The 24,347-nt window shown below is 39.3% G+C and overlaps 1 protein-coding gene across 3 annotated transcripts in view; it reads left to right on the top strand.

The window, feature by feature from the left end:
• Window positions 1-22,660, top strand: part of JAKMIP2 (janus kinase and microtubule interacting protein 2) — a 200,710-nt gene extending 178,050 nt beyond the window's left edge. For 2 of the 3 annotated variants that reach the window (XM_008255199.3, XM_002710292.4), the window contains 3 exons: window positions 1,454-1,519; window positions 5,134-5,204; window positions 17,126-22,660. In XM_008255199.3, coding sequence (XP_008253421.1) covers window positions 1,454-1,519; window positions 5,134-5,184 — 117 coding nt within the window. In that variant the 3' untranslated portion in view covers window positions 5,185-5,204; window positions 17,126-22,660. The remainder of the gene's footprint in view (window positions 1-1,453; window positions 1,520-5,133; window positions 5,205-17,125) is intronic. The other variant, XM_051844377.2, reaches the window with a different exon arrangement.
• Window positions 22,661-24,347: the final 1,687 nt, after the last annotated feature.

Here is a 24,347-nt window from a genome sequence, read left to right as displayed (position 1 = left end):
CCCTCTCATACAAATCTCAGCCCCTTTCCTTTATAGCAGAGTTTCCCAATTGTAGCACTATTGACATTTAGAGCCACATAATTCCTTATTTCTTATTTGGATGAGACAGAGCAGTCCTGTGCATTGTAGAATGCTTAGTAGCATCCCTGCTGTCTTCCCATTAGATGCTTGTTGAACACACCTCCTGTTGTAACAATAAAAAATGTCCACTTAGATAGTGATGATGGTTATACAGCTTTGTGACTGTGTTATACACCATTGAATCATATACTTGAACATTAAAAATACACTAACTTTAAAAAAAAAAAAGTTCAGACAGAGCCAAATGTCTCCTGGGTGGGAGGAAGACAAAATCATCTTCCCCTCGAGAACCATTATTTTAGGGCAAAAGAGTTATGATTCTCAAATTCAAGTATCGTTTGTCCTCCTTTCTCATTTTGCTCTGCACATTGCATTATAAAAACCTCTCTTTCTATGTTATCAGCCCATTTGACTTCCCAGATTTTCTTCTTAGGCTACAGTTCTCTATTTTCTAACTATTTCCAACACAGGCATCACATAATAAGCCCGCATGGCATAATCCCATGCATGAACATAAAGAGTCTTTAGATTGTCCAAAGAAGTGTAAAAGTAATTTTTTCTTACTTGTAAATCATGGGCTATGTAATGCTGACTTCAAATCTGCACTATTTAAATGAGTGGGATTTCATTGCACAGTTGACAGGTAAGTCAAAAAACAGCTCCAGAGGCTTTTCTCTCCTTAGGGTCGCTACTCCTCTGTTGTAGTTGGGGTTTGTTCCCCCATAGTTTATCAGTTCCCTCCTGGGAATTTGTGTTGAAGTATAATCACTGTTTTATTTCATGAGAATCGGTCAATACCGTTTTGTGAGGAAATTCTGTCCTGAAACACGGTTGAAAGAAGGTTGAAAAGAAAAGTTAGCAAAAGGCAGTAGGCTCAATTACATTTCCATTAGTCAGCTTTAGCCACTTTTAATTTGGTAATAAATAACCATAATCTCAATCCAAGTGATTTACCACAAAGCCATGTTTCTTACTCACTGGGTCAATACATGCTGCTTTCTCTACACCAAAGTGGCTTTCCCACATCTCACTCCAACATGTCCCAGTGGCCACAGACAAGTGCATTGGCTAAACCTGACGTCACTGTGGAGGGATGTGTAACTCTTATAAAGAAGGGGTCTGAATAGATAAGGCCAGTGGAGCGGGGAGACAACTAATGTGGACAATACAGGCAATGCCATTGGCTTTGCACAACAAGCAGGGGTAATTTTTGAACAATAAAAGTCTTTTGAGTATGGAAAAATGAACATGGAATCTTTCTAGCTTCTTGTACTAAAGTTAATGGTTTTACAGATTTTTTTTTTTAGTTTGCTGAACAATTTTTCTGTACTGCTTAACATCTACTAATTTTTCTTTCATATTCTGTCTTCAGAGAATCCGAGACTTAGAAGATAAAACAGATATCCAGAAAAGACAAATAAAGGACTTAGAAGAAAAGGTATGTGTTGAATTTAATATCTATTTTGTTTTATTTGTTTAATCAGAAGTAATTCTGATTTTGCTTTCTGTGCTTTTATAATTTCTTCTCAGTTATGCATGTCATATAGGCAGGTGTAAAGTTACAGTCAACACAGTCATCACCCTCAATCAGGCACCAGGATTCTAGCAAAGGTTCTGCCATCAGTATCATAACCTTGACATTTTTGCATTTTGTGTTGACTCTTACTCTTTTTCTGTATTTTCTTTCTTCAAGTTCCCCCTTCCTCATCTTCCTTTCCTTTCCAAAGTTCCTTCTGAGTTTTAATACCCTACTACTTTGTTCTTTGTTTTAAAAATCCTTTTAGTGCCTTCAATGTGTCGCTTTTTTTTGCCCTCTGATCCTTGTGCTACAGTTTCACCTCAACAGGAAGTTCAGCCTCCTAGGTTGACACACGGTGACTCCATCCTCTGTCACTTCCTCTGTGATCTGGAAGTGTAACTGGGTCTCCCGAGTCAGCCAGTTGTCTTTTTTGGGGAGTGAGGATGTGGGGGAGGTATAAAACAGTGGTTCTTCAGGAGAATAATTGGAAATGTAGGGGTGGTGGGAGAAGGGATGGACTCCGGAAGGGGTGCCGAGCAGGCTTTAGTGAACTGAACGGTCTGGCCCAGCGAAACTGTGCTGCCCGAGACACCAGGGGGTGTCCTGCTGAGGAACACAGCAAGGATGGCAAAGAGGTCTTCTCTCGCATCCCAGCCTGATCGACTCCTGGCAGTTACCTGAATCCGTGCACTGAAAAGGGAAGAAGATAGCAAACCACCTAGCACTCCTGATAAGCAGTTAGAATTGGTTCATCCCAAATCGCTTCTACAGTTTTTCATATACGGGAGGTCAGAGGAAGTTGATGGGGTCTAGTACTGAGATCACCACGCCCCCAGATTCTTATGCAGGTTGGGTCTTTCAGGCACTCATTTGACCTTGGGTGAGTGACGTCACCTCTTTTGTCTAAGTCATTTCTATAAAGGAGGGATAATAACACTTGCTCCTTCCTCCTCTCATGGGTTCCAGGAAAAATAAATGAGTTCACTTATGTGAAAATTAGGAAACACTAAGAAAGGGTAAGTCAAACCAAACAGTATGATTTTAAAATTTCCAATCCTAAAATAGACATCGTCTACAAAATTTTAAATGTGAATTTCCCTCATTTCAGAAGTGGGCTATTTAGTCCTTCAGGATTGAGTGAAGCCAAGGTAAACTACAATAAACTGAGGATGGAGTCTAGTTTCCTAGTGATTGGCAGGCAGACCCACAGATGGCAACTTCCCTGGTTGCCGAAGGACGGATGCAACTCTTGCATCTTTTGTGTTTTTGAATGCCCCGCTCTCAGACATTCTTTCTGCTAATTCATAAACTGTCCTGGACCAGCTCAAGGAGGAAGTCACAGTTAAGGTAGTCTGGCTCTAAAACATTATCATGCCACTCATTCCCCCATTCAGCTGAAGATAGAGAGGGATTTTAAAATATATAGTAAATATCACCACTCTAGTTATTCTCTAAATGAATCCCAACGGGAAATTTGAGAGAAATGATTATGTCCACTGTCAACATCAATGTGAACTTCTCACAATTTTTTTGCTCAATATATATTGTATATTTGAACTTCCTAAGCATTTATGATAATGGGGTAATGTACTTAATAGAAAATCATGATCTTTAGTTATAAAAGCTGCATATTCTACATATGACAGTAAAGTGAACCACACCACAAACAATCCATTTGACTTCTGACTTCAGATCTGCATGGACTATGAGATTTTAATACACTTTCTATTTCCTTGACTCAGTTCTGCTTGTCCTCCAGACTAAAGAATGGAGAGTTGTCTGCTTTTGATTATGTTTGTTTTAATTATAGACCCTGAAATCAGTAATTATGTAGGTATTCTACTTACCACCAAATGTCCCTTCTAAATGAATTTCAATTAATATGAATTAAAGTCTAAAAAGAATAAAATAAAATAAGAATGTTAAAGATCACTTATGTCAGAGATATTTCTTCATTCTTTCCCTTGAGGATATATGATAGTCATTCTTTCTTGCTCATTTCCATGCACACAGTTAGTATGTATCAATTGATGACAACAAATGTGTTGAAACAAAAAAATTGTTTCAGCAGTATGCAGCACTTTACCACATCCAAACCATCTCATTTGGTTCTCATAATTATCCCGCAAGACTGACACAGCAGATGTTATTATCCTTTTTTATATAGATAATAAAACAGTAAGTCAAAGAGGTTAGACAGTTTGCCCAAGGCTATCGTTCCGATCTAAAGTAAATCAAGCCCAGAGATTAGGGTGTCTGGCCTTTAATCTGCTCACCACCCTGCAGGGACCAAAAATCTCATTACAGTCTAAGAGACGGTCACCACCTCATGCCCACAGAGGTAGCTCTGAGGTCTGATCTTCTCATGGGAATAGTAGAAGCCTTCCATTCCTCTTCTTTTTTAGCTTCTCCTACTTACAGATATAACTCCAGGGAATGAAAGAAAGAAAAACAGGGTGTCTGTTTTTCAGGATATTGGGTTAGTCATCGATACATAGCTCTTGGCACCATATTTATAGAATTCAGCCATCATGAAGCAAGAAACATAAGCAGTGGCAGCAAAGGAAATATGCAAAAATATGCACAATATGAGAATGTCATACATGACCCCTGTTAAAAGATGTTGTGTCCAACAGATGTTCCTGGAGTATCATAATCAAGCCAGAGACTCACTGACTCTGTGAAAGTAAACCATCAAGAAAATCAATATTTTTTTAAAAGTGACATGGCTTGTGCTTGTCTGTCCAGTTACCTGCTTCTGAAGTGATTTCTTCTGGTAAAAAAGAAACAAACCAAACCCCATGTAACTCTATGAGTGAAATAAGGAGACCTCTATCTCAGAGGCACACAGTTGAAAATCAAACATACATTGTCTGAAGCACCCACTGAACTTGACACATATTTCATACCAATAGGATTATCACACATCCTCATTTGCATGGGGCAGACCCAGTTTATACCTTGGTATAATTGATTTTTATTAATTACTAATAGCACCTCATTTCCCTCTCAGAAGTGCTCTACTATGGATAAGTAATCATGTTTACTGCATATATTAATACTCCTCTATGCTTTAGTCTAAAACTTATCACATTAACCAACAATGATAACATCACATGATTACACATTTGTATTGGAATACCATATCATACATGAAATATAGAGAGAATATAACAAAGCAGGACTCAAGTTATCTAAGCTCTAGTCCTTACTGTGTCATGAACTGATGTAAAAACTATTGGTTTTGTACTTGTATGCCTGCTTTTCTCATCTATAAGATTAGGTGCTTAGACCAATTATCTATAAGACCCCTTCATAGTTCTAAAATATATGAATTAATGTTAGTTGCACACAGCATAGCTCTGCAAGTAAGTAGATAAATGGAAGGTATGAAATGTTGGAACAAAAAGGGCAGTTAATATGTAGATAAAAAGTTGTCAGACTTGAAAAATAAGGAATACTGAGGTTTTGTACTACCTGAATGGCGCTACAGAAATTCAGATTTTCATAATCTTCTTCTTTTTCTTCTGCAGTTTCTGTTTCTATTCTTGTTCTTCTCTCTTGCCTTTATTCTATGGCCTTGATGTCAAGGTGCCTCTTAAAGGTAAGATTCCATTTAATTTTCCAAAATGTGATTTTAGGAGGTGTTTGATAAGGATAGTGCATACAGTTATTATGTCATGTTTGACTAAAAAAATGAGCACCTTTGGTTTGTTGAGCTTCAGTGTCATGAATGGACAAACATACCAATCCGTTTGGGTGATTATTAAAAAAATAAAAATTATGAATTATGTTGAGAATGTAGAATTTTTTTTCCACTCACTGTTTCACTTTGAGAAGTCACTATGCCTGTGAATCTTGGTATTCTCATTATAATCCCTCGTAACACAGAAAGAGTTGTTTCTGTATATGCAAAGTGAAGAAGCATGACTGTGTCTTCAAGCTTCCAGCTTGAAAATTCTGATGCTGTGAATGTAAGAAGCCATTAATGACTGCTGTTTGTTCAGCCCTTTTTTCCCAGTCTCTCTTCATCAGAATTCAGAAAAGCAGGTTACTTAACTGAAATTGGATTGTATTTTCAAATAAGTCACTTTTCAATGTCAATTTGACAAAAAAAAAGTCTTTTTATTACCAAGCCCATGTCTCATGAATACATGAATATGTAATCCTATCCAGTGATCCCTGTGCTCACCTCAGACTTAATGAATCAAATCACTGGGGATGGAGGCAAGACACGGTGGGAGAGGTGAAAAGCAGGGATTGGTCTCTATTTAACAAGCATGCCAGGTGATTTTCATGTACAGCCAGGTATGGAAACCCCAAATCTCAATACCATTGTGAAAACGAGAGAGGCCTAGCTCCTATTCTAAATCCATTTATCATGGCTCATGTCAACTTTAGTCTATTAAGTTATATCAGGCAGAGATCTTTCCTGTGCCTTTTTTTTTTTTTTAACCATTTTCTTTAGCAAGATGAAAAAGAGAGAGAGATTCTGTGTCTCGCTCCATGGATATCAACTCTGGTGCCTGGATGTGTTACGGACTAGTAGAAATGCTTTAGCGTGAGCTGATAGAGTTCAGCAGATATGCCTGGGAAATTTATGATCTCTATAACCAACTCTCTGGCTTTGTGCCTTCTTCTTGACTTTTGTCTGTGAGCAGGGTGATAGCCTGCAGCACACAAAGAAGCGCACCAGGTCTCTAAAGCTGAAGGAGAGGATCTGAGTTAGAAGGCAGGAGAGTCTCTAGGAAGGGATCAGAATAGCCAGAGCATCGCCCCCAAAACACAACAAAGAAACTGAATAAATGAAGTTTGGTAAGAGGTGATACATGGTGAGCTTAGAGAAGGAGAACTCAAACCTTATGAAAACTAGTTATGAAATGACGAGGTTTCAGCAATATCATCAGTGATAAGTAACTATTGTGTATTGAGAGCCATTCTAAACAATAGAACCGTAACTTTCACAAAACCACCTGTGAGGTAGGTAGGTATTTTATTCCTATTTTACAATTGTAGAAACTGCAGCACGTGACTTTACCAAGCCCATACAACTATACCTGGCAGGACTGGGGTTTATTCCCAGGCAGCCTCACTCCAGAGTCCTTTTTGAACTACCATCCTGGCTCACCAATGACATAAGCAGCATTATGTATGAGAAATCAGGCCATCTTCCATTTGCATAGCTCTCTTTAGCTGTTAGCTTTTAAATTACAGGATGCTCAGCTCTATATCTTTCCCATTTTATGCTACTCCTTGAATGATAAACAAGATTTGATTTGTTTTTCCTCTAAAGCAGCATATAGGGAACACTTAGTAATTATGTGTCACATGAAAGACTATAAAGACAATAAATAATAGCATAGTAAATTAGCATTACAATGGATCTGGGCAGTATAACATGTACACAGGAAAAATAAGTAGTTTAGATTGTACAGACTTGAAGTCAAATACACTTTTGAGTTGAAATCTTGACATTTATTACTTGTTGGTAAGCAGTTCATTTAATGTATCTGAAATTAGGTTTCCTATTCCATAAAAATTATTATAATCATGGTATTGTATTGAATGTTGTGCTGAGAATTAAATGAGGCTATGCATTTAAAAGACTTATCACATTACCTGGAATAGTTAAATAATCAGCAACTATTAGATATTATTATTAAAATGTTATCTATCACATTTACTAAGTTTGCAAATACTTAAGTTCAAAAATCTAGCCTCTAGTATTTCCAAGTTGTTACAATTTCCTAAATTCAAAGAGTAGTTGCTCTTCATCTCTGCTTTTTAGGTAATAATCTGCATTTAAATAATATAAGGAATAAAATATTACTGAAAACTGATTCATGGTACTTATGTCTCCAAAGTAGGCAAGAGAGTGATAGGAACAAGGAAGGAAGGCCTTGGTTTTTTGTCAAGTAGTAAAAGCATTCTGCAAACAACCATGAAAATGTTTTCTGTACTAAATCAATGATCTATGTCCTTCTAATAAACCCAAGATATTATTACTTAATATTACTACTTGAATAATATGTAAAGATTCCCTTAATAAAATGGAACGACTCATTTTCTCTTAGCAATTACCTGAATCATCATTGTCAGTGGTGATATAGAAGCTACCAAAAAGCTTCCCAGAAGGCACCCTTACTGCACTCAGTGCTTGCTGATGAAATAACTGAGTTGCAGGTATTATATTGGGACTTTACCTTAGACTGGGGGATTCAAGTAGTTCCAGGAAATATCATCTGACCATGCCTTCTCTTTATTCCAAATGAGTAGTGTACTACTATATCAGTCGGGCTTCTCCAAAGAAGTAGAACCAATAAGAGGTAGATGGATGGATGGGTCAATAGATGGTTGGATAGACAGACAGGTAGATATATACTCATATATGACAGGGGACTTATTAAAGGAAATGGCTCAGATGATTATGAAGGCTGGAAGTGCCCTGTGGACTATTTGCAAGTCAGAGAAGCAGAGAAGCCATTGAGTGGCTCAGTACAAGTCAGAAGGCCTACAAACAAAGGAGACCAGTGGTGGAACTCTCGTCCAAAGCCAAACACCTCAGAGCCCCAGGATGCCAGTGGTGCAAGCCCCAGAGTCCAGAGACTACAGACTGTGGGATTCTGATACCTAATTCATCCTCTGCTCCTCCTGGATTAATCATCTCTCAGTAGGCCCTGTCTCCTAACACTGTTGTACTGAAGATTAAATTTTTTAATGAATTAATTAATTAATTTGAAAGGCAGAGTTACAGCTACGGAAGGAGACACACACACAGAGATCTTCCATTTGCTGATCACTCCCCAGATTGCTGCAATGGCCATTGCTGCTCCAGGCTGAAGCCAGGAGCCTGAAGCTCCATCTGGGTCTCCCATATGGGTGTCAGGAGCTCAAGTACTTGGGCCATCTACCTACACTTTCCCAGGTCATTTGTAGGGAGCTGGATCAGAAGTGAAGCAGGGGTCAATGCTGTGGCATGGCGGATACAAGCTGCTGCATGCAGTGCCAGTTTGAGTCCCAGTTGCTCCACTTCTGATTCTGCTCCCTGCTAATGGCCTGGAAAAGCAGTGAAAAATGGCCAAAGTTCTTTGTCTCCTGCACCCAAATGAGAGACACAGAAGAAGCTCCTGGTTCCTGGCTTCGGCCTGTCCTAGCTCCAACCATTGCAGCCATTTGGGAAGTGAGCCAGTGGATGGAAGACCTCTCTTTCTCACTCGCTCTCGCTCTCTAACTCTGCCTTTCAAATAAATAAATAAATATTAAAAGAAAAAAACAGTAAGGACTAGAACCAGGCACATGTAGGATACTGATGTTGCAGAGACTTAATCCAGTGTATCACAACCCCAGGCCTAAGGTTCAGTGTTTAACACTTGCTTTTGGAGGACACACAAGAGCCAGAGAAAATTCCAATCATTCCACTTTACACAGGTACTTAGTGAGACAAAGAAAAAAATCGGAGCAGAAAAGAGTCATCACTAGATTAGTTCTTTTATACAATTTATAATGACCCATTGAAAAAAGCTCCTGTTCCGAGCAGAAAAGGGTTAATCAAGAACATGGTAGCACCACATTTAATCACTGTGACTTTGTGAGGACCAAAAAACAGTTGATCATGATTACATACATACTTTGAACAGTTTCATTTTTTAAATTTTGAAAAAAAATTATACATATTTATGGGGTACAATATGATGTTTCAATACATGTACACATTATACAGTTTGATTCAGGATAAACATAGCTATCTTCTCAAATTTATCATCTCATTTTGGTGAAAATATTCAAAATCCTCTCTTCTAGCTTTAGATAAATACACACACATGTACACACATATACATATGTATGTACATAAAAACACTGTCATCTATAGAACAGAATGCCAGAACTCCTTTTCTTTGTATAACTGTAGCATAGCACCTCTTTACCAATAGTTCCCCCTCCTCCCCTCCCTGCCATTCTCAGCCTCTGATAAACACCACTTTACTTTCACTTTCTATGAGGTTTTTTGTTTGTTTGTTTGTTTTTGTTTTGTTTTTTGTTTTGTAGATTTCACATGACTGGGATCAAATGATCCTGGTGTTAGTTCAGTTTAAATGACACTGCTCTAGTATTGACCATGATACTAGAAAGCTCCATGTTTTTACTCCCTGGCTAGTATCTTAAAGCACATAATACGCTATTGCAATTTTGATGCAAAAAAAAAAAAAATTAGTATGCTAAAAATTCATAATTGATTGGTTACACATGCTCTGTTAAAATACACAAAGCTTTACTTTTTGTTTCATTTATATTTTTTCAGTTCCATCTTCCACCCATGACAATAGATCTGTGGAAAACAAATGGCCACACGACCAATCTGTGTTATTTGTCATCTAAAATGGAATTTTGCTCTGTTATTTTATATTATTAAAGAAAGTCTATAAGATGAATGATTATATGCCAGCAAATCATTCTGTTCTTTATGTCAATATATCTAGTAGCCTTTATTCGGTCACATTAAAATTATTCCCTGTCTCACAAATTGGACATTAATATATCACAGAGTAGTGTTTATGCTTTATATGTCTTTGTGTTTTCAGTGTCTATGACAATATATACTAGGTGTTAAATATATATATTTATATATATATGACAATATATACTAGGTGTTAAATAAGTTAAATTGATAGATGGAGTGAGTGACAGATAGGTGAATGAATAATTGCTGGGTAGATGGAAATGAAATCAGGTTTTTTAAATGTTAAATCAGATATGTAGGTGGCATAGTAATGTAATACCAAGATAATATATCTGACTTGGTTCATATATATACAAATATATATATCACTTGGATATTATCATATATATAAGATATATATGTATATATCACTTGGAGACTATCTTAAAGAATCCATTAACAATAGAAAGAGTACCTAAACACATATATTCTCCCCCTCCTCCTTAGCTAGAACAGCCTAGCAGCTGGACTCAGAACTTCCCTTATAGATATTATTATAATCCTTTCTCTACAAAGCAGTTAGAGTGAGTTTTTTCAAAACACAAATATAATTTTTGCTCCTTTCCTAGAAAAACGTCACCATCAGAATCAAATCCCTGTTCCTTAACATGGCCCGCCAAGCCCAGGATGGCCTAACCACAATGTCAGGCGTGGTGTTGCTCCAGTTTCCCTTGATGACCACACTGCCTCCTGCCCACCGTCAAGGTTTTCCTGCCATCTTAGAGCACAGAAAACTTTCTGTCCCATTTACCTACCAAACATCTCCACACTCAGCTTTCAGATCTCAGCTCGCTTGTGATTCCCTTGGGGGAAGTCATCTTCCATTTTCCTCCTGGCTGAATTTTTCACACCTTTGGATATTTTTACAATTCATTCTCATCCATCCCCTCCCCTTTCAAACTAAGCTTAATGAGGTCAGCTACAAAATATGTTTTGCTTACCTTTATATCCTAAATTCTGTGGCAGTGCCCAGCACATAGTCAACAATCAAGGAAGACCTTTTTTATTTGTTTTTAAAGGTTTATTTTATGTATTTGAAAGGTAGAATTACAGAGAGAGGTAGAGATAGAGACTGAGAGGTCTCCCATCTGCTGGTTCACTCCCCCAATGGCTGCAACGACCAAGGTTGGGCCTAGCTGAAGCCAGGAGCCAGGTATATCTTCTGGGTCTCCCACAAGGGTGTAGGGGCCCAAGCACTTGGCCATCCTCCACTTCTTTCCCAGGTACATTAGCAGGGAGCTGGATCAGAAGTGGAGCAGCTGGGACTTGAACCAGTGCCCGTAAGGGATGCCGGCACTGCAGGCCTGGGCTTTAACCCACTGTACCACAGCGAGGGCTCCTCAGTGAACACTTCTTCAAAATAATACTGATATTATGAAAAGGAAGAGGGAAAGAATATCTTGTTTTAAAAGTGTATTTCATATGCATATGGATACTATCAAACCTCTACGTCTTAGTCTATTCATGCAGCTTTAGCAAAATACCTGAGGCTGACTAATTTATAAGTAACGAGTATGTATTTCTCATAGTACTGGACACTGGAAAGTCCATGACTAAGGTGCTGACAGGTTGCATGTCTAGTGAGGGCCAGGTTTCTGCCTCCAACTTGGCACCTTGTTGCTTCATCCTCTAGAGGGGATGAACACCATGTCCTTACCTGGTGGAAGGGATGAAAGGGCAAAAATGAGCCTCGCTAGTGCCCTCCTGTCCTTTTGCAAGGAACTTATCCCATCCATGAGGGCAGACCCCTCATGGCCTAATCACCTCCTAAAAACCCTACCTGTTCACATGACTACACTAGGGATTAAATTTCATCAAATTCTGGAGGGAGTATAAACATTCCAACCATTATATTCTCTAGAAATTGATTTCCTAATATCAAAATTAGCAAGTAATAGTAGCTACTGTTTTTCTGAGGGTTGAGTGATATATAGGCAAGGCAACTGGTATAGTAGCTGACACATAGAAAGGCTCATTAAAAGTCAAGTTCCTAGTGCATGGTGAGTCTTGTCTTCAAGAAGTGTGTCCATTTAATCAGACAGCATTTCCCACACCACTGTCAACTGATTAATGTGAGTGTCCATTCATTTTTCCCACCCCAGTGGAAATCAGGAAACTATTCCTGATCCTCTGACTTCAAATGTCTTTCCCATTAGGCTCATACAGGCCAATAACTTAACAATCCTCAATGTAACCTCATCTGTTAAATGGAAGTCATAGCAATAGCTACCACTTATTGGATACTATATGATAGATTGTACATGAAGGTTGGGGAAATGATAGGTGCCACAGATAGTCGTTAGATGTCCAGATGGTGTAACTAGTTGGATGGCGGGACCCTTACAGAAGTCAAATGTGGGGCTGGCACTGTGGCACAGTGGGTTAATCCTCTACCTGTGGTGCTGGCATCTATATGGGTGCCAGTTCTAGTCCTGGCTGTTCTTCTGATCCAGCTCTCTGCTATGACCTGGGAATCACTAAAAGATGGCCCAAGTGCTTGGGCCCTTGCACCCACATGGGAGACCCAGAAGAAGCTTCTGGCTTCAGATAGGCCCAGCTCTGGCCATTGTGACCATTTGAGGAGTGAACCAATGGATGGAAGACCTCTCTCTCTGTATCTCTTTCTCACTGTCTATAACTATACCTCTCAAATAAATAAATATCTTTAAAAAAAAAGTCAAATGTACCAACAACACACTATGACAAAAATCTGATGGCATATGGTTAAGCCTCAGAAATGACAATTGCAGTATCTGTTTTACAGAGGAGGAAATTGAAGCTCAACACTGTTAGAAACCCACTTAAAATAATTCCTAGGGTTGGGGGCCGGTGCTATGGCTCACTAGGTTAATCCTCTGTGTGTGGTGCCAGCATCCCATATGGGCTCCAGGTTCTAGTCCCAGCTGCCCCTCTTCCAGTCCAGCTCTCTTCTGTGGCCCGGGAAGGCAGTGGAGGATGGCCAAGTCCTTAGGCCCCTGCACCTGCATGGGAAACCAGGAAGAAACACCTGGCTCCTGGCTTTAGATTGGTGCAGCGGTGGCCATAGTGGCCATTTGTGGGGTGAACCAACAGAAGGAAGACCTTTCTCTCTCTGTCTCTCACTCTCTCACTGTCTATAACTCTACCTGTCAAATAAATAAATAGAAAAAAAATAATTCCTAGGGCTGGTGGTTGGCTTAACTTAGTGGTTAAGTTGTTGGTTGACATGCCCACATCCCATATCGGAGTACCTAGCTTGAGTCCTGGCTGTTCCACTTCTGCTGATCCAGCTTCCTACCAATGCACATTCTGGTAGGCAGCAGATGATGGCTTTGTCACCCACATGGAAAAGGTCTGCTGAGTTCCATGTCCAGGCTTCAGCCTGGTGAAGCCCAGGATGTTGTTGGTACTTGGAGAATTAATCAGCAGATGGAAAACCTCTCCCCACTTGTCTGTCTGTGTGTGTACGTATGTGTCTCTGTGTCTCTCTCTTCCATCAAAATATAATTTTAGTAAGTAAATAAAAATTAAAAAAGAATTCCTGTGACCTCTTATATAACTGAGTTATTCAGAATGCCAAGCCAAGGGTTAGGTTGAAATCCAGGTCTCCCAAATGGGTGGCAAGAACTATTTGAGCCATCACTACTGCCTCCCAGGGTCTGCATTATTGACAGGCAACTGGAATCAGGAGCCAGAGCCAGAGCCAGGAATTGAACCCAGGTACTTCCATCTAGAATGCAGACATGTAAACTGCTAGGCTAAACTCACAGCACACTCTTTTGGTCTTTAAAAGCACGCATGTTTATTCAAATGATGGATTTTACCTCAGTTGTGATAGTCAGAAATGATGTATGCTTTGGCACAGAATTCAGGATTTAATCTCTGATGGTATATGCATGGAGAAATTGCAAAGAAAAGACTTTGTGTTTATAAGAGAGATCTTCCAAAAGTTCATGGAAACATGTATTTTGGAAAATTATGCATAGATTTTAAAATTTTTTTGCATTCATATAAACCTTTTAATTCCATCTTCCATGAAAATTTTGAAGTTCCCATTTGTTTTATTATATGTATAACAAACAGGAAAACAAGTCTGTATCCCTTGAAGACTATTGTATATACATTCAGATCTATTCTCATTCCACTAGGGAATAGGAGAATATTATATTAACTAGATGTTTATTTACAGTTCTAACCCCAGTAGACTATAAATATGAATTTGATCTGATTTCTCAAATCATGGCTTTCACTCAGATTCTGTAACTAAATGTTAAGTAGGCTCCTAAATTTTCAGTCACTGTAAGCTCTCAGGAGTCTTGCCTAGGTTAGAAGTGTGATCTCAGACTGTGTTTAATCTCATTTCTTCCCCTATCATCCCCTAAGTATATGCCCAGTAGCCCTGGGGAGGGGTTATTTCATGGTCAGCTCCAAGAGAACTCTTGCTTTTCTCTCCCTCTTCAACACTCAGTCTTTCTGGAGAACAGAGAGGTAGGGAGGGATGTTGATCTTACCTCCCAACTCCATTAGACGTGGAGCTGGCTATTTCTCTGGCCATGACTGACCAGACCTTGATGCCTTTGCTGGGAGCAGTGACCAAAGACACCACACTGGGGGACAAACACGTGCGCTCTTCAGGAGACTGGGCAGAGCTTGCCCACTGTGCTGTTCCTAGCCTGGACAAGGTCTGACTTACTCCACCACATTCCGGCTCCTGCCGCTGGTGGTGCAACCTGCATCTTCCTTATAGGCAGACGCCTTTTGATGAAGGATGAGCAAGTAGACAACTGGTCTACGGTCCCTACCTCTGCCCTGACATCCCTCTCCAGTCCTCTGTTCAGGTGGATGAGCTGAGATGGTGAAGGCTGTGGTTGGAAAGCAGAAAAGCAAGTCTCACTGTACGTGCATGCTGCTCATCTCTTCATGCCTCAGAGCCTCCCCCTCACCCCCTCACAGGGTCATCTCAGCTCCTTCTCACCAGTGCTCTTTCCTTCCAGTCTCACCCAGTCTTCACAGCAAAAAGGCTCCACAAAGATGCATCCCAGACATCTCTGACTTACATGTACAGCGCAGATTTCCTTAAATCTCTCTCTCTCTAGAGGGGATTGGAAGTGTTCTGGCAGTACGAAGTGCCTCCTTTTCTCTCCAGTGTGGACCTTGATCACCATTTCAGTAGTAAAGTCCTCCTGAAAAATTAACTAACTTTTTCTCTTTCCTTCTTTCCTTCTTTCCTTCTTTCCTTCTTTCCTTCTTTCCTTCTTTCCTTCTTTCTTTCTTTCTTTCTTTCTTTCTTTCTTTCTTTCTTTCTTTCTTTCTTTCTTTCTTTCTTTCTTTCCTTCCTTCCTTCCTTCCATCCTTCCTTCCTTCTTTCTTTTTCTTTCTTTCTTTCTTTCTTTCTTTCTTTCTTTCTTTCTTTCTTTCCTTCCTTCCTTCCTTCCTTCTTTCTTTCTTTCCTTCCTTCCTTCCTTCCTTCTTTCCTTCTTTCTTTCTTTCTTTCTTTCCTTCCTTCCTTCCTTCCTTCTTTCTTTCTTTCCTTCCTTCCTTCTTTATTTCCTTCTTTCCTTCTTTCTTCCTTTCTTCCTTTCTTCCTTTCCTTTCCTTTCCTTTCCTTTTCTTTTCTTTTCTTTTCTTTTCTTTTCTTTTCTTTCTTATTTTGAGGCTGAAAGAAGTGAAATAACTTGGGAAAATGAAATTTCATTTTCTCTCTTCGTGTTGCTCAGGCTCTACAGCTCATATATCCTTAAGCAATGCATGACAGCACATACTCTGTGCTTTGTGTGGCTTTTTGTGGGGGGAAGCAGGGGGAGGATGTGTGATGATCCAGACTTCTAATCAGGGGAAAATCCAGACACATCGATCTGAAAAGGAACACAGAGACCCAACTGGCAACACCCCAGGATAACACCTTTCCAAGCACATACCTAGGCCAACCACGAATCCCATGTGACAAGATTTCCAGGGAGTCTGTAATCCAGACTTTAGAGTAGAGACAGTCTGCTAGTGGTTAACAGTTTTGGGGGAGGAAATGTGACATAAAAGTCATTGAAGAGCATAGACAGGACCACTTTTAAAATAACATCTTAGTTCATATTTGGGGGCATGATGATTCAATTGAGCTTTTTTAAAAAATCCATTTATTCATTTGAAAGGCAAAATGACAGAGAGGGGAAAGACACACACACACACACACCCACACACACACCTGAGCGCGCACACACACACACACACACAGAGAGAGAGAGAGAGAGAGAAAATCTTCCATCTGCTGAATCACTCCCCAAATGGCTACAATGGCCAGGGCTGGGACAGGCTGAAGCCCAGAGCCAGGAACTCCATCCCAGTCTGTGACATGGGTGGCAAGAGCCCAAAGACTTGAGCCATCTGCTGCTGCCTTCTCAGATGCATTTAGCAGGGAATTGGGTCAGAAGTGAAGCATCCAGGACTTGAACTGGCCTCCGTATGGGATGTCATGGGCGGATGTCATGGGCGGTGGCTTAACCTGCCGTGCCACAACACAGGTACCTCAGTTGAGCTTCTTAAGAAATTATCTGAGAAGGCTCAGATAAAGAGGTAGCAACGACAGTATCTAATAACACAGGCCACTTATTATAGGACAAGAATTAATTGCTTTATACATGGATACTTCAAAAGCATTTGTAGAAGTGGAGCTAAAAGATAAATTTATTTTGATGCAAAAAAATTAAACTCCTTGCATATTAGGAATATTCAAAAAGCTCATGAGAATGCATATTATGAAAAAATGCTTGGATTTCAACACTTTTCTGCACAAAAATAAACTTATTCTATTTTCCATGAACTTTTAGAGATAATGTCTATGTATTATGTCACAAGAATCCTTGAACTAGACACCTCTATTTTCTCATGTAAAATTAACATAACTAAACTTAGCAATGTTATGAAACTTGCACAAAATCATACAGCTCAAAGAGGCGGTAAAGGCTAAAAATATTTTTCTTTAATAAATAACAGATTTTTTCTGATTCTGCTATTAACAGAAGTGATGATTAAAGAAATTCTCCTCTATTTTACAGAGTAACCGAAATCATGGATAAGACCCCAGAAAGACAAATGCTTTTAAACCTTCAACGATGGCATAATTGTTTACACCAACAAGAGGGACATCAAAACTAAGAACTATCCTGTAGCCAGGACTACAAATGTATATTTTAAAGCCATTATTCAAGGTTTCTTACTTGACAGTTCCTACATGACCCTGTTGAAAATCTACAATATATGCTGCATTTAATGAAACATGTATATGTCAAACCAGAAGAAAAGACCTATAAACATATATTGTGTAAAGAAAAATTTGAGCAATGAAACCAGTTTCAACAGATCAAGCAAAGATGTGTCTTGGGCATGGAACCAAAGTTACAACGAAACATTCAACCCCTGCTGTGCAGGGGGGTCTTTTAATGTAACACCAAACCCCACGGAAACACTAGTCTGACAATAAACATCATTTTAAAAAATCAAAATAACAACAAAAATAAACCAAGGGTGGGTGGGGAATAAAGCACGAGGAATACCTATGAGGAGCTATTTACAATAAAATGTTTGATTTGAAAAGTCTGGTTTCTTACTACAGGGATTTGCTTTCCTGTCTTTATGATTGCTTTAAACTCAGGAACAGAGACATCTGCAATATGAACGGGAAGAAAAGCCTTCTCCATGTTGTTTTTCTGTAAAAGGTGGAGCTTGTGGAATGCATCCCTCAGATGACACATGAGATGGACCACAGGGACCCTAACTAAAATGGCGGCCAAGTCAATGGACCCTGGGAATGGAACCTGCAAAATGAAAGCAGATTTGATGCTTCCTTGTTCTTTGGCTTCGGCATTCCTCTGCCAACAACAGACTGATCTCATTCGTATTGAAAATGAAGATGACACTCTAAGTCACAAGCTCCCGACTCAGTTCTGTGTAGGAAGCCTACATCTATAGGGAACAAGGGCCAGAGAGCATCTCTGAATCTTTCAGTTTCCAAAATGCTGGTTTTCACATGGCTGCTTAAACTTGCCTGCAAATGAATATGCTACATGATTTGGGTAAAAACACAATAGAGGTGTTAAGTAAGTGTGTACCAACAGGTGGGTTTGCACAGAGATGTGAATATTAAGCAAAATTATAATTATTTTTTGAAGTATCCTGATATGCCCATGGCATTCTGACCTCTTGTTATTTAGAGTGATAAACATTTTTTCCCAGACAGCTGACAGCAACAAGATAGCTCTACTTTTTTTATATAAAATAACACTATGTAACTGATAAGGTCCTTTTCTACCAGAGACAATTAGAAGACTGGTACTTTTCCTAAGTTATGTATTACTGAGTCTTGGATTCAATTCTGAGAGCAAATATATGTTCCTGAAAAGCTAATTTTACACCTCATTTACTGTAGATAACAAAACAACCTCAATTTTTCAAATTTTCAAGGTTTTATTTATGGGGCTACTCACAAGCATAGAGAGTGCGTGTAGGGAGCCAGAAACTTTGTATGAAATGATACACAAACCTTTCCATTCGTGGGTCCCGTAGCTGAGCCTTCAAGTCTTGATGCTGGCCTCTTCCGAGCCAGAACAGTGGCTGAAGGAGGAACAAGAAAACTAAAATGCTGGAGTCCCACGCTTCGTTCTGGTACTGACTGCTGACCCAGGTGTCTTCGGCCCAGTCACTAAACCTCTCTGTGCCTCAGTTTCCTCATCTGCAAAATGGGGTTCAATGCTTTTTCATACAGTTTCCTTTGCAATTCTGGAACAAGAGGTGCTTAAAGTAGCACAAAGTGCTTTGTAATTATTACAACTGCTGTATTATTTGACTTTCTTGTGTTGTTGAGATAAAAGATTCCCCTGTGTAATCAAATAGTGTTTCAGTTTGGTTAAATCTAAGCACTGAAGCTATCCCATCAAACTGCCTGGGACATTATTAGCAATAATAATAATAATCTATAGCAAACAGGTCATCTCATGTTATGGAACAAGAGAGAAGAGATAGCTCTGCTGCTTGCGTATGCATGCCATCATGCCAAACTCCACCCTTATCCAGCAAAGCCCCCATGACCTGGAGACTGGGAGGAAACTGACACATTATTAGCCTGATTATCTCTTTCGTTTAGGGGAAAGTCAGGCGATATTTCCTTCAAGAAAAATACAAAGCAGACCTATCCTGTTGGATTCTGTTCTATTAGTTAGGTTGCAGATTAAATATGAACAGTAGTTTCATTGTGCAGGCAACGTGAATGGGAGTGCCTCTCCAGTGTCTGTGACCCAATTCCACCAAATTCAGTCAGAAAATATGGAAGAGGATAAGTGACATGCCCAGAACTCGGACCTTACTCTTTCGTTGCACTTTGCATAACGTTGCAGAGCACATCTGGACAAATCCATACTTCCACTGCTCCACCAAGCATACCTTCCTTCTCTTCTTTTTGATTCTGCCACCAAGAAACTTGTAGCTTAAAATTAATAATCAGAAGCTAATCATTTAGAAATATTTGCAAAAATGATGTGGTTTACTATTATATCTGCTATAAATTGGATTTTGTCATACACAAAATCACACAAGAGCAGCAACACCAAGGGTGATCATCTTTATAGCTTTAGATGAGTTTAGGGCAAAATACAAGAGGAGGGATTCTTGGCTTTTGCTTAAGATTCAGGAAATTAGCATTAACACATTTCTCTAGATTATAGACAACAGGGTGATGTTTTTACCTGTTCTTGCTCATGATCCTCTAAATTAATACATCTGATAGCTACGCCTCTCTGTTACCCATTTCCATAAAAGTATCAGCAAAAATATAAATGTGCGTTCCAGTCACTCACGGATCCTTGGAAATGGACCATATCTAAGTGAATGCTTCCCTTGCATGTCCTGTTCAGGAGCAGTAAATAGAGGGCCACTGTGACCTCACTTTTGAAGAAGAGCAGATAATCTCCACTCTGATCTCTAATTTCTGCATCTGTGCTATCCTGACACACCTGGCCAATGAGTTAGTAGCAATCAGAACAGCCTCCTTCAGGGTTAGTTTACTTATTGCTTCTTAAAACATTTATTCCTCAGACAATAAACATAATGATCAAAAATCCCAATTTAGCACAGTTATCAGGAAAGAAATATTTTTGTGAGAAAGGGGGAAAAAGGACAGACTGGATTTGACTATCACATTAGAAAGTATTTATCTCTAACAGTTCTTAATGCCACCCAACCAATTTTCGAAAACAATAGAACTTGCTGGTGAAAAAATGATGTCCCTTTTAATTTAAATAAATATATTGCCAACAGTAAGGATTTAGAAATGGAAGAATGAATTTTGCCCTGATTTTCCTTCAGTTCACAATAAATGCTCATGACGGTAAAATAGTTCTCTTCAACTCAGAGACGATATATAGAGCATGGGTCATCATTGGGGTGGAAAGAGAACATGGGTACTCTGCTAGTAATGGAAGAAATAAGGTTTGCCAAATAACTTGTACTACAGTATTTATTTCAACTGAACGTTGATTGTTTTCAGTTTTAAATAAATGTCTGGCAAACGTTCCTTTTTGCTTATTTATTTTTTTGACTGTTTCTGCAAACCCATTGTGTAATTCCTATGTTCATTGTCTTCAATGTAATTCATAAGTTGACTGTTTTTAAATGAAGCATGTCTTTTTAAACTGCCTGAGTTTTCATGAAAACTGTAAAAAGAATATTCATTGGCATTTTGTGTTGATGTGTAAATAATTGCATCATCTGTGTTACATTATATCAATACAGATGGACAACTTTTTTTTAAATATTGCATTCTTTTGATATTGAAGAGTGGCACAGAATACACACACACAGAGACACACACAAACCCCAGAATAATTCTTCACTATGCTGTTTGGGGGTTACATATTACTCTTTGTGAATTTTCATAATCCAAATCTGGCAATTTAAGGATAGCTGTTAGTTGTTTAAATTACCTTAGTAATTTAGGTTTATCTTCTGGAATGAAAATTGTTGAGATAACTTTTGAAAGATCCGTAATCAAATCGTAGAGATGATTGTTCATGTCATGAGTTACTGTTTCCAGGAAGGGCTCCACCCCCTCTTTAAGTGAACTTATACCTTCCAAAGAGGCTGGGGCTCTTAAGGGAGGAACGTTTACATTCTGTTCAACTGCCTGTCATTTCTAGATAATACAATGCCTTGAGGCTTTCAGATGTGTTGGCAAGAGGATTCAGACATAATGGAAGGTTGGAGTTGATCCTCGTAAGGCTACTTTAAGTGCCAAATTCTCTGATTCCATTTCAAACTGGGCAGGGCAGATTCACATTCCTTGCTGTCTTTAGCTTGGTAGTTTAGTTCTTCCTAAATAAGTCTTCTGTTGTTGAGAATCTAAGTCCAATGCTTAATCAAAATGACTGAAGATAGAAAATGTATGGAGGCAATGTCACAAAAACAGGACTATAATTTTTTCTACTCAATCTACTGTATCAAACTTGGTTGTCCAGGTGGTTGACTTGGTGAGGTTTCTTTTGTTTGTTTTTTGCATTGAGACCTCTACATACTGCTATTTCCACTCTTGTTAGAAAGTTCAGTAGGATAAACAATGTTGGGTCAATTTTGCCAACAATTGAGACCCACAAACTTACTAAAGAGTACATAATGCAATTACCTGACCAAAACCAGATCCCCAGTAGCCACCAATAATGGCAACCACTTATATTTTGACAGCTCACAAAATGTGCCTATTTCCTCCCATTTAGCATAACACAATGAGGGAGATAGAAATCTAAACATGTTTATAAACAGGTGATGTACATATATACACGTGTATATTCTGAATATAGCATAATAGGGTGAGCTCTTGTTGAGTGAGTGCCTCTGTCCTAAGGTGGAGGACATGAAGAAGGGTTTCCTGGTGCTACTGGGTAACTCATGCTTTTGTTTAGCACCTGGTGTCTATGCTCAGTCCTACCTGTGCCTCCTCTCTCTCCTCTCTCATTTCTGTTCATCACTACTATCTCCTGTTGACTGAGGCAGAGACTATTGGTTTTTCAATTATCCAGCCCCATAAACAAGCAATATTTTTGGAAGAGCAACATAAAGTCCAGAACAAACTATAGTATTAACATTAGCCAAAAAGTCCCGCATCTTTATCAACTTAAAGTTCCCATTCCAAGGAACGTTCATGCATGTTTTAACTTTCAAGGCTCAGTTTTGTGGGGACTCGAGTATAGAGCTAAGACAGTTGAATACATAACTCCTTAAATGTCTGTTGTGTAGATATAGTCCAGGGGCCGGTTTCTCCAAGATTTCATCCAATCAGCTGCCTGCATTGTGGTTCTTTCTCTCCATCTCATTAGTATGATGCCGTATATTGCTTCAGTGCTTGGTCATTAATGGAAGAAAAATATAAATTGAGTTTTGCCAGAATGGTCCTATAAAGTACACTGAACATGTACATGTACTGTATGTATTACCGTAGATACTGGAATCAATTTATGTAAAGTTTTATGAATGGTTATTTTATAATTTATGTATTTAATATAGGAATCAATGAACTCCAGTGTTTTAGTTTATATGGAAATAAAACAAGCTGCATTTTTTTAAAAGTTTATCTTGTGCTCTTCATAATTGTTGCAGTTTTTTATTGTTTTCATTTTTATTTGAGAAACAAAGACAGAGGAAGAGAGAGCTCTTCCGTATGCTAGTTCACTCCCCCAAATACAACAGCCAGGGCTCGGCCACGTAGAAGCCAACCACCCAGAACTCCATCTAGTGGGAGGGACTCAAGTACTTGAACCATGTCTGCTGCCTCCCAGAATGCCCGTTAGCAGGAACCTGGATTGGAAGAGGAGGAGCTCAGACTTTCACTAGACACTTTGAAACACTTTGATAGGAGATGCAGGTGCCAATCAGTATCGTGTCAGGAAATAAGGCAAAATGAGCAGAGTCTCTCATTTCTCTTCAGGGTGTTTACTAATTTGCCAAATGGGAAATGAAACGATTGAGTAGAACTCAGATGTCTTTTTTTTTTTTTTTTTTTTTTTTTTGACAGGCAGAGTGGACAGTGAGAGAGAGACAGAGAGAAAGGTCTTCCTTTGCCGTTGGTTCACCCTCCAATGGCCGCCGTGGCCGGCGCACCACACTGATCCGATGGCAGGAGCCAGGTACTTATCCTGGTCTCCCATGGGGTGCAGGGCCCAAGCACTTGGGCCATCCTCCTCTGCACTCCCTGGCCACAGCAGAGAGCTGGCCTGGAAGAGGGGCAACTGGGACAGAATCCGGTGCCCTGACTGGGAATAGAACCCTGTGTGCTGGCGCCGCAAGGTGGAGGATTAGCCTATTGAGCCACGGTGCGGGCTCAGAATTCAGATGTCTTAAGATGCTCTAAAGTAAGAGGCTACATAGCAGAAACTTGATAAGATGTGATGCATTTTCTTTCAGTTCGGTGTGGACAAAAAGATTAAATTTTTGTCCTGTGAAGGCATTACCCACTTTGGTTTCTGATATACTTGCTTTCACTTCGACAGACTTTACTCCGTTCTTCAAACCCTTCCTGAAGCAGCTCATTCTACTGGATCCTTTCATTAATGAGGTAGACAAAAGTCGGATAGATGTTTGTCTAATTTTATGTGAATTATATTTTTTAGCAAAATTGGATAAGAGTGCTTTTCCAAAAGGTATTTGAAAGGACAATGAGAGAAACACTTGGTCCTTGCCCTGAGTGAATTTATAGTAAAATAAGACAGATAAGTCCTACACAATGAAATAGAGACAATGGCGGATGAATACAAGGCTCAAAGGCACCAGGAGCTGATAAGTATTCTGAATTACTGTTTCCTTGCAGACCTGCTCCCTCTCCCACATTCAGTGAGAGATGCTAGATGGAATGACGATGGAATGGAATGATGCAGAGACTTGATTCTCTCTTTTCCCTCGCCCTCTGTATCCATCTTTCACAGGTTCTGTTAACTTTAGTTCTCCAGTCTACCTTCTGCACTCCATCATTTCTGGTAACAGTTTCTCACCTGAACACCTGAGCGGATTCCCAGTTAAAGTAACCGATTTCAGTTTTGCCCCCTTTAAATGTACCCATTGTTTACAGCTTGATTTTCTGTGCAAATCACGCTAGGACATGCTCTTTCTTAAAATGCCTCCTCGGCTTTCCAGTGCTTACCTACTGTTAACTCTCAAATGTTTATGGGAACTAAGCATTTAGATTTGGATTTGGAAATGGAGTAAAACACTACAACCAAATTAAAAAAAGACTACCATTTT

This window comes from Oryctolagus cuniculus, chromosome 6 (genome assembly GCF_964237555.1).
Source record: "Oryctolagus cuniculus chromosome 6, mOryCun1.1, whole genome shotgun sequence".
Lineage (NCBI taxonomy): Eukaryota > Metazoa > Chordata > Mammalia > Lagomorpha > Leporidae > Oryctolagus > Oryctolagus cuniculus.
Note: the sequence above shows the minus strand (reverse complement) of the source record. Positions and strands in the feature narration are given on the sequence as shown.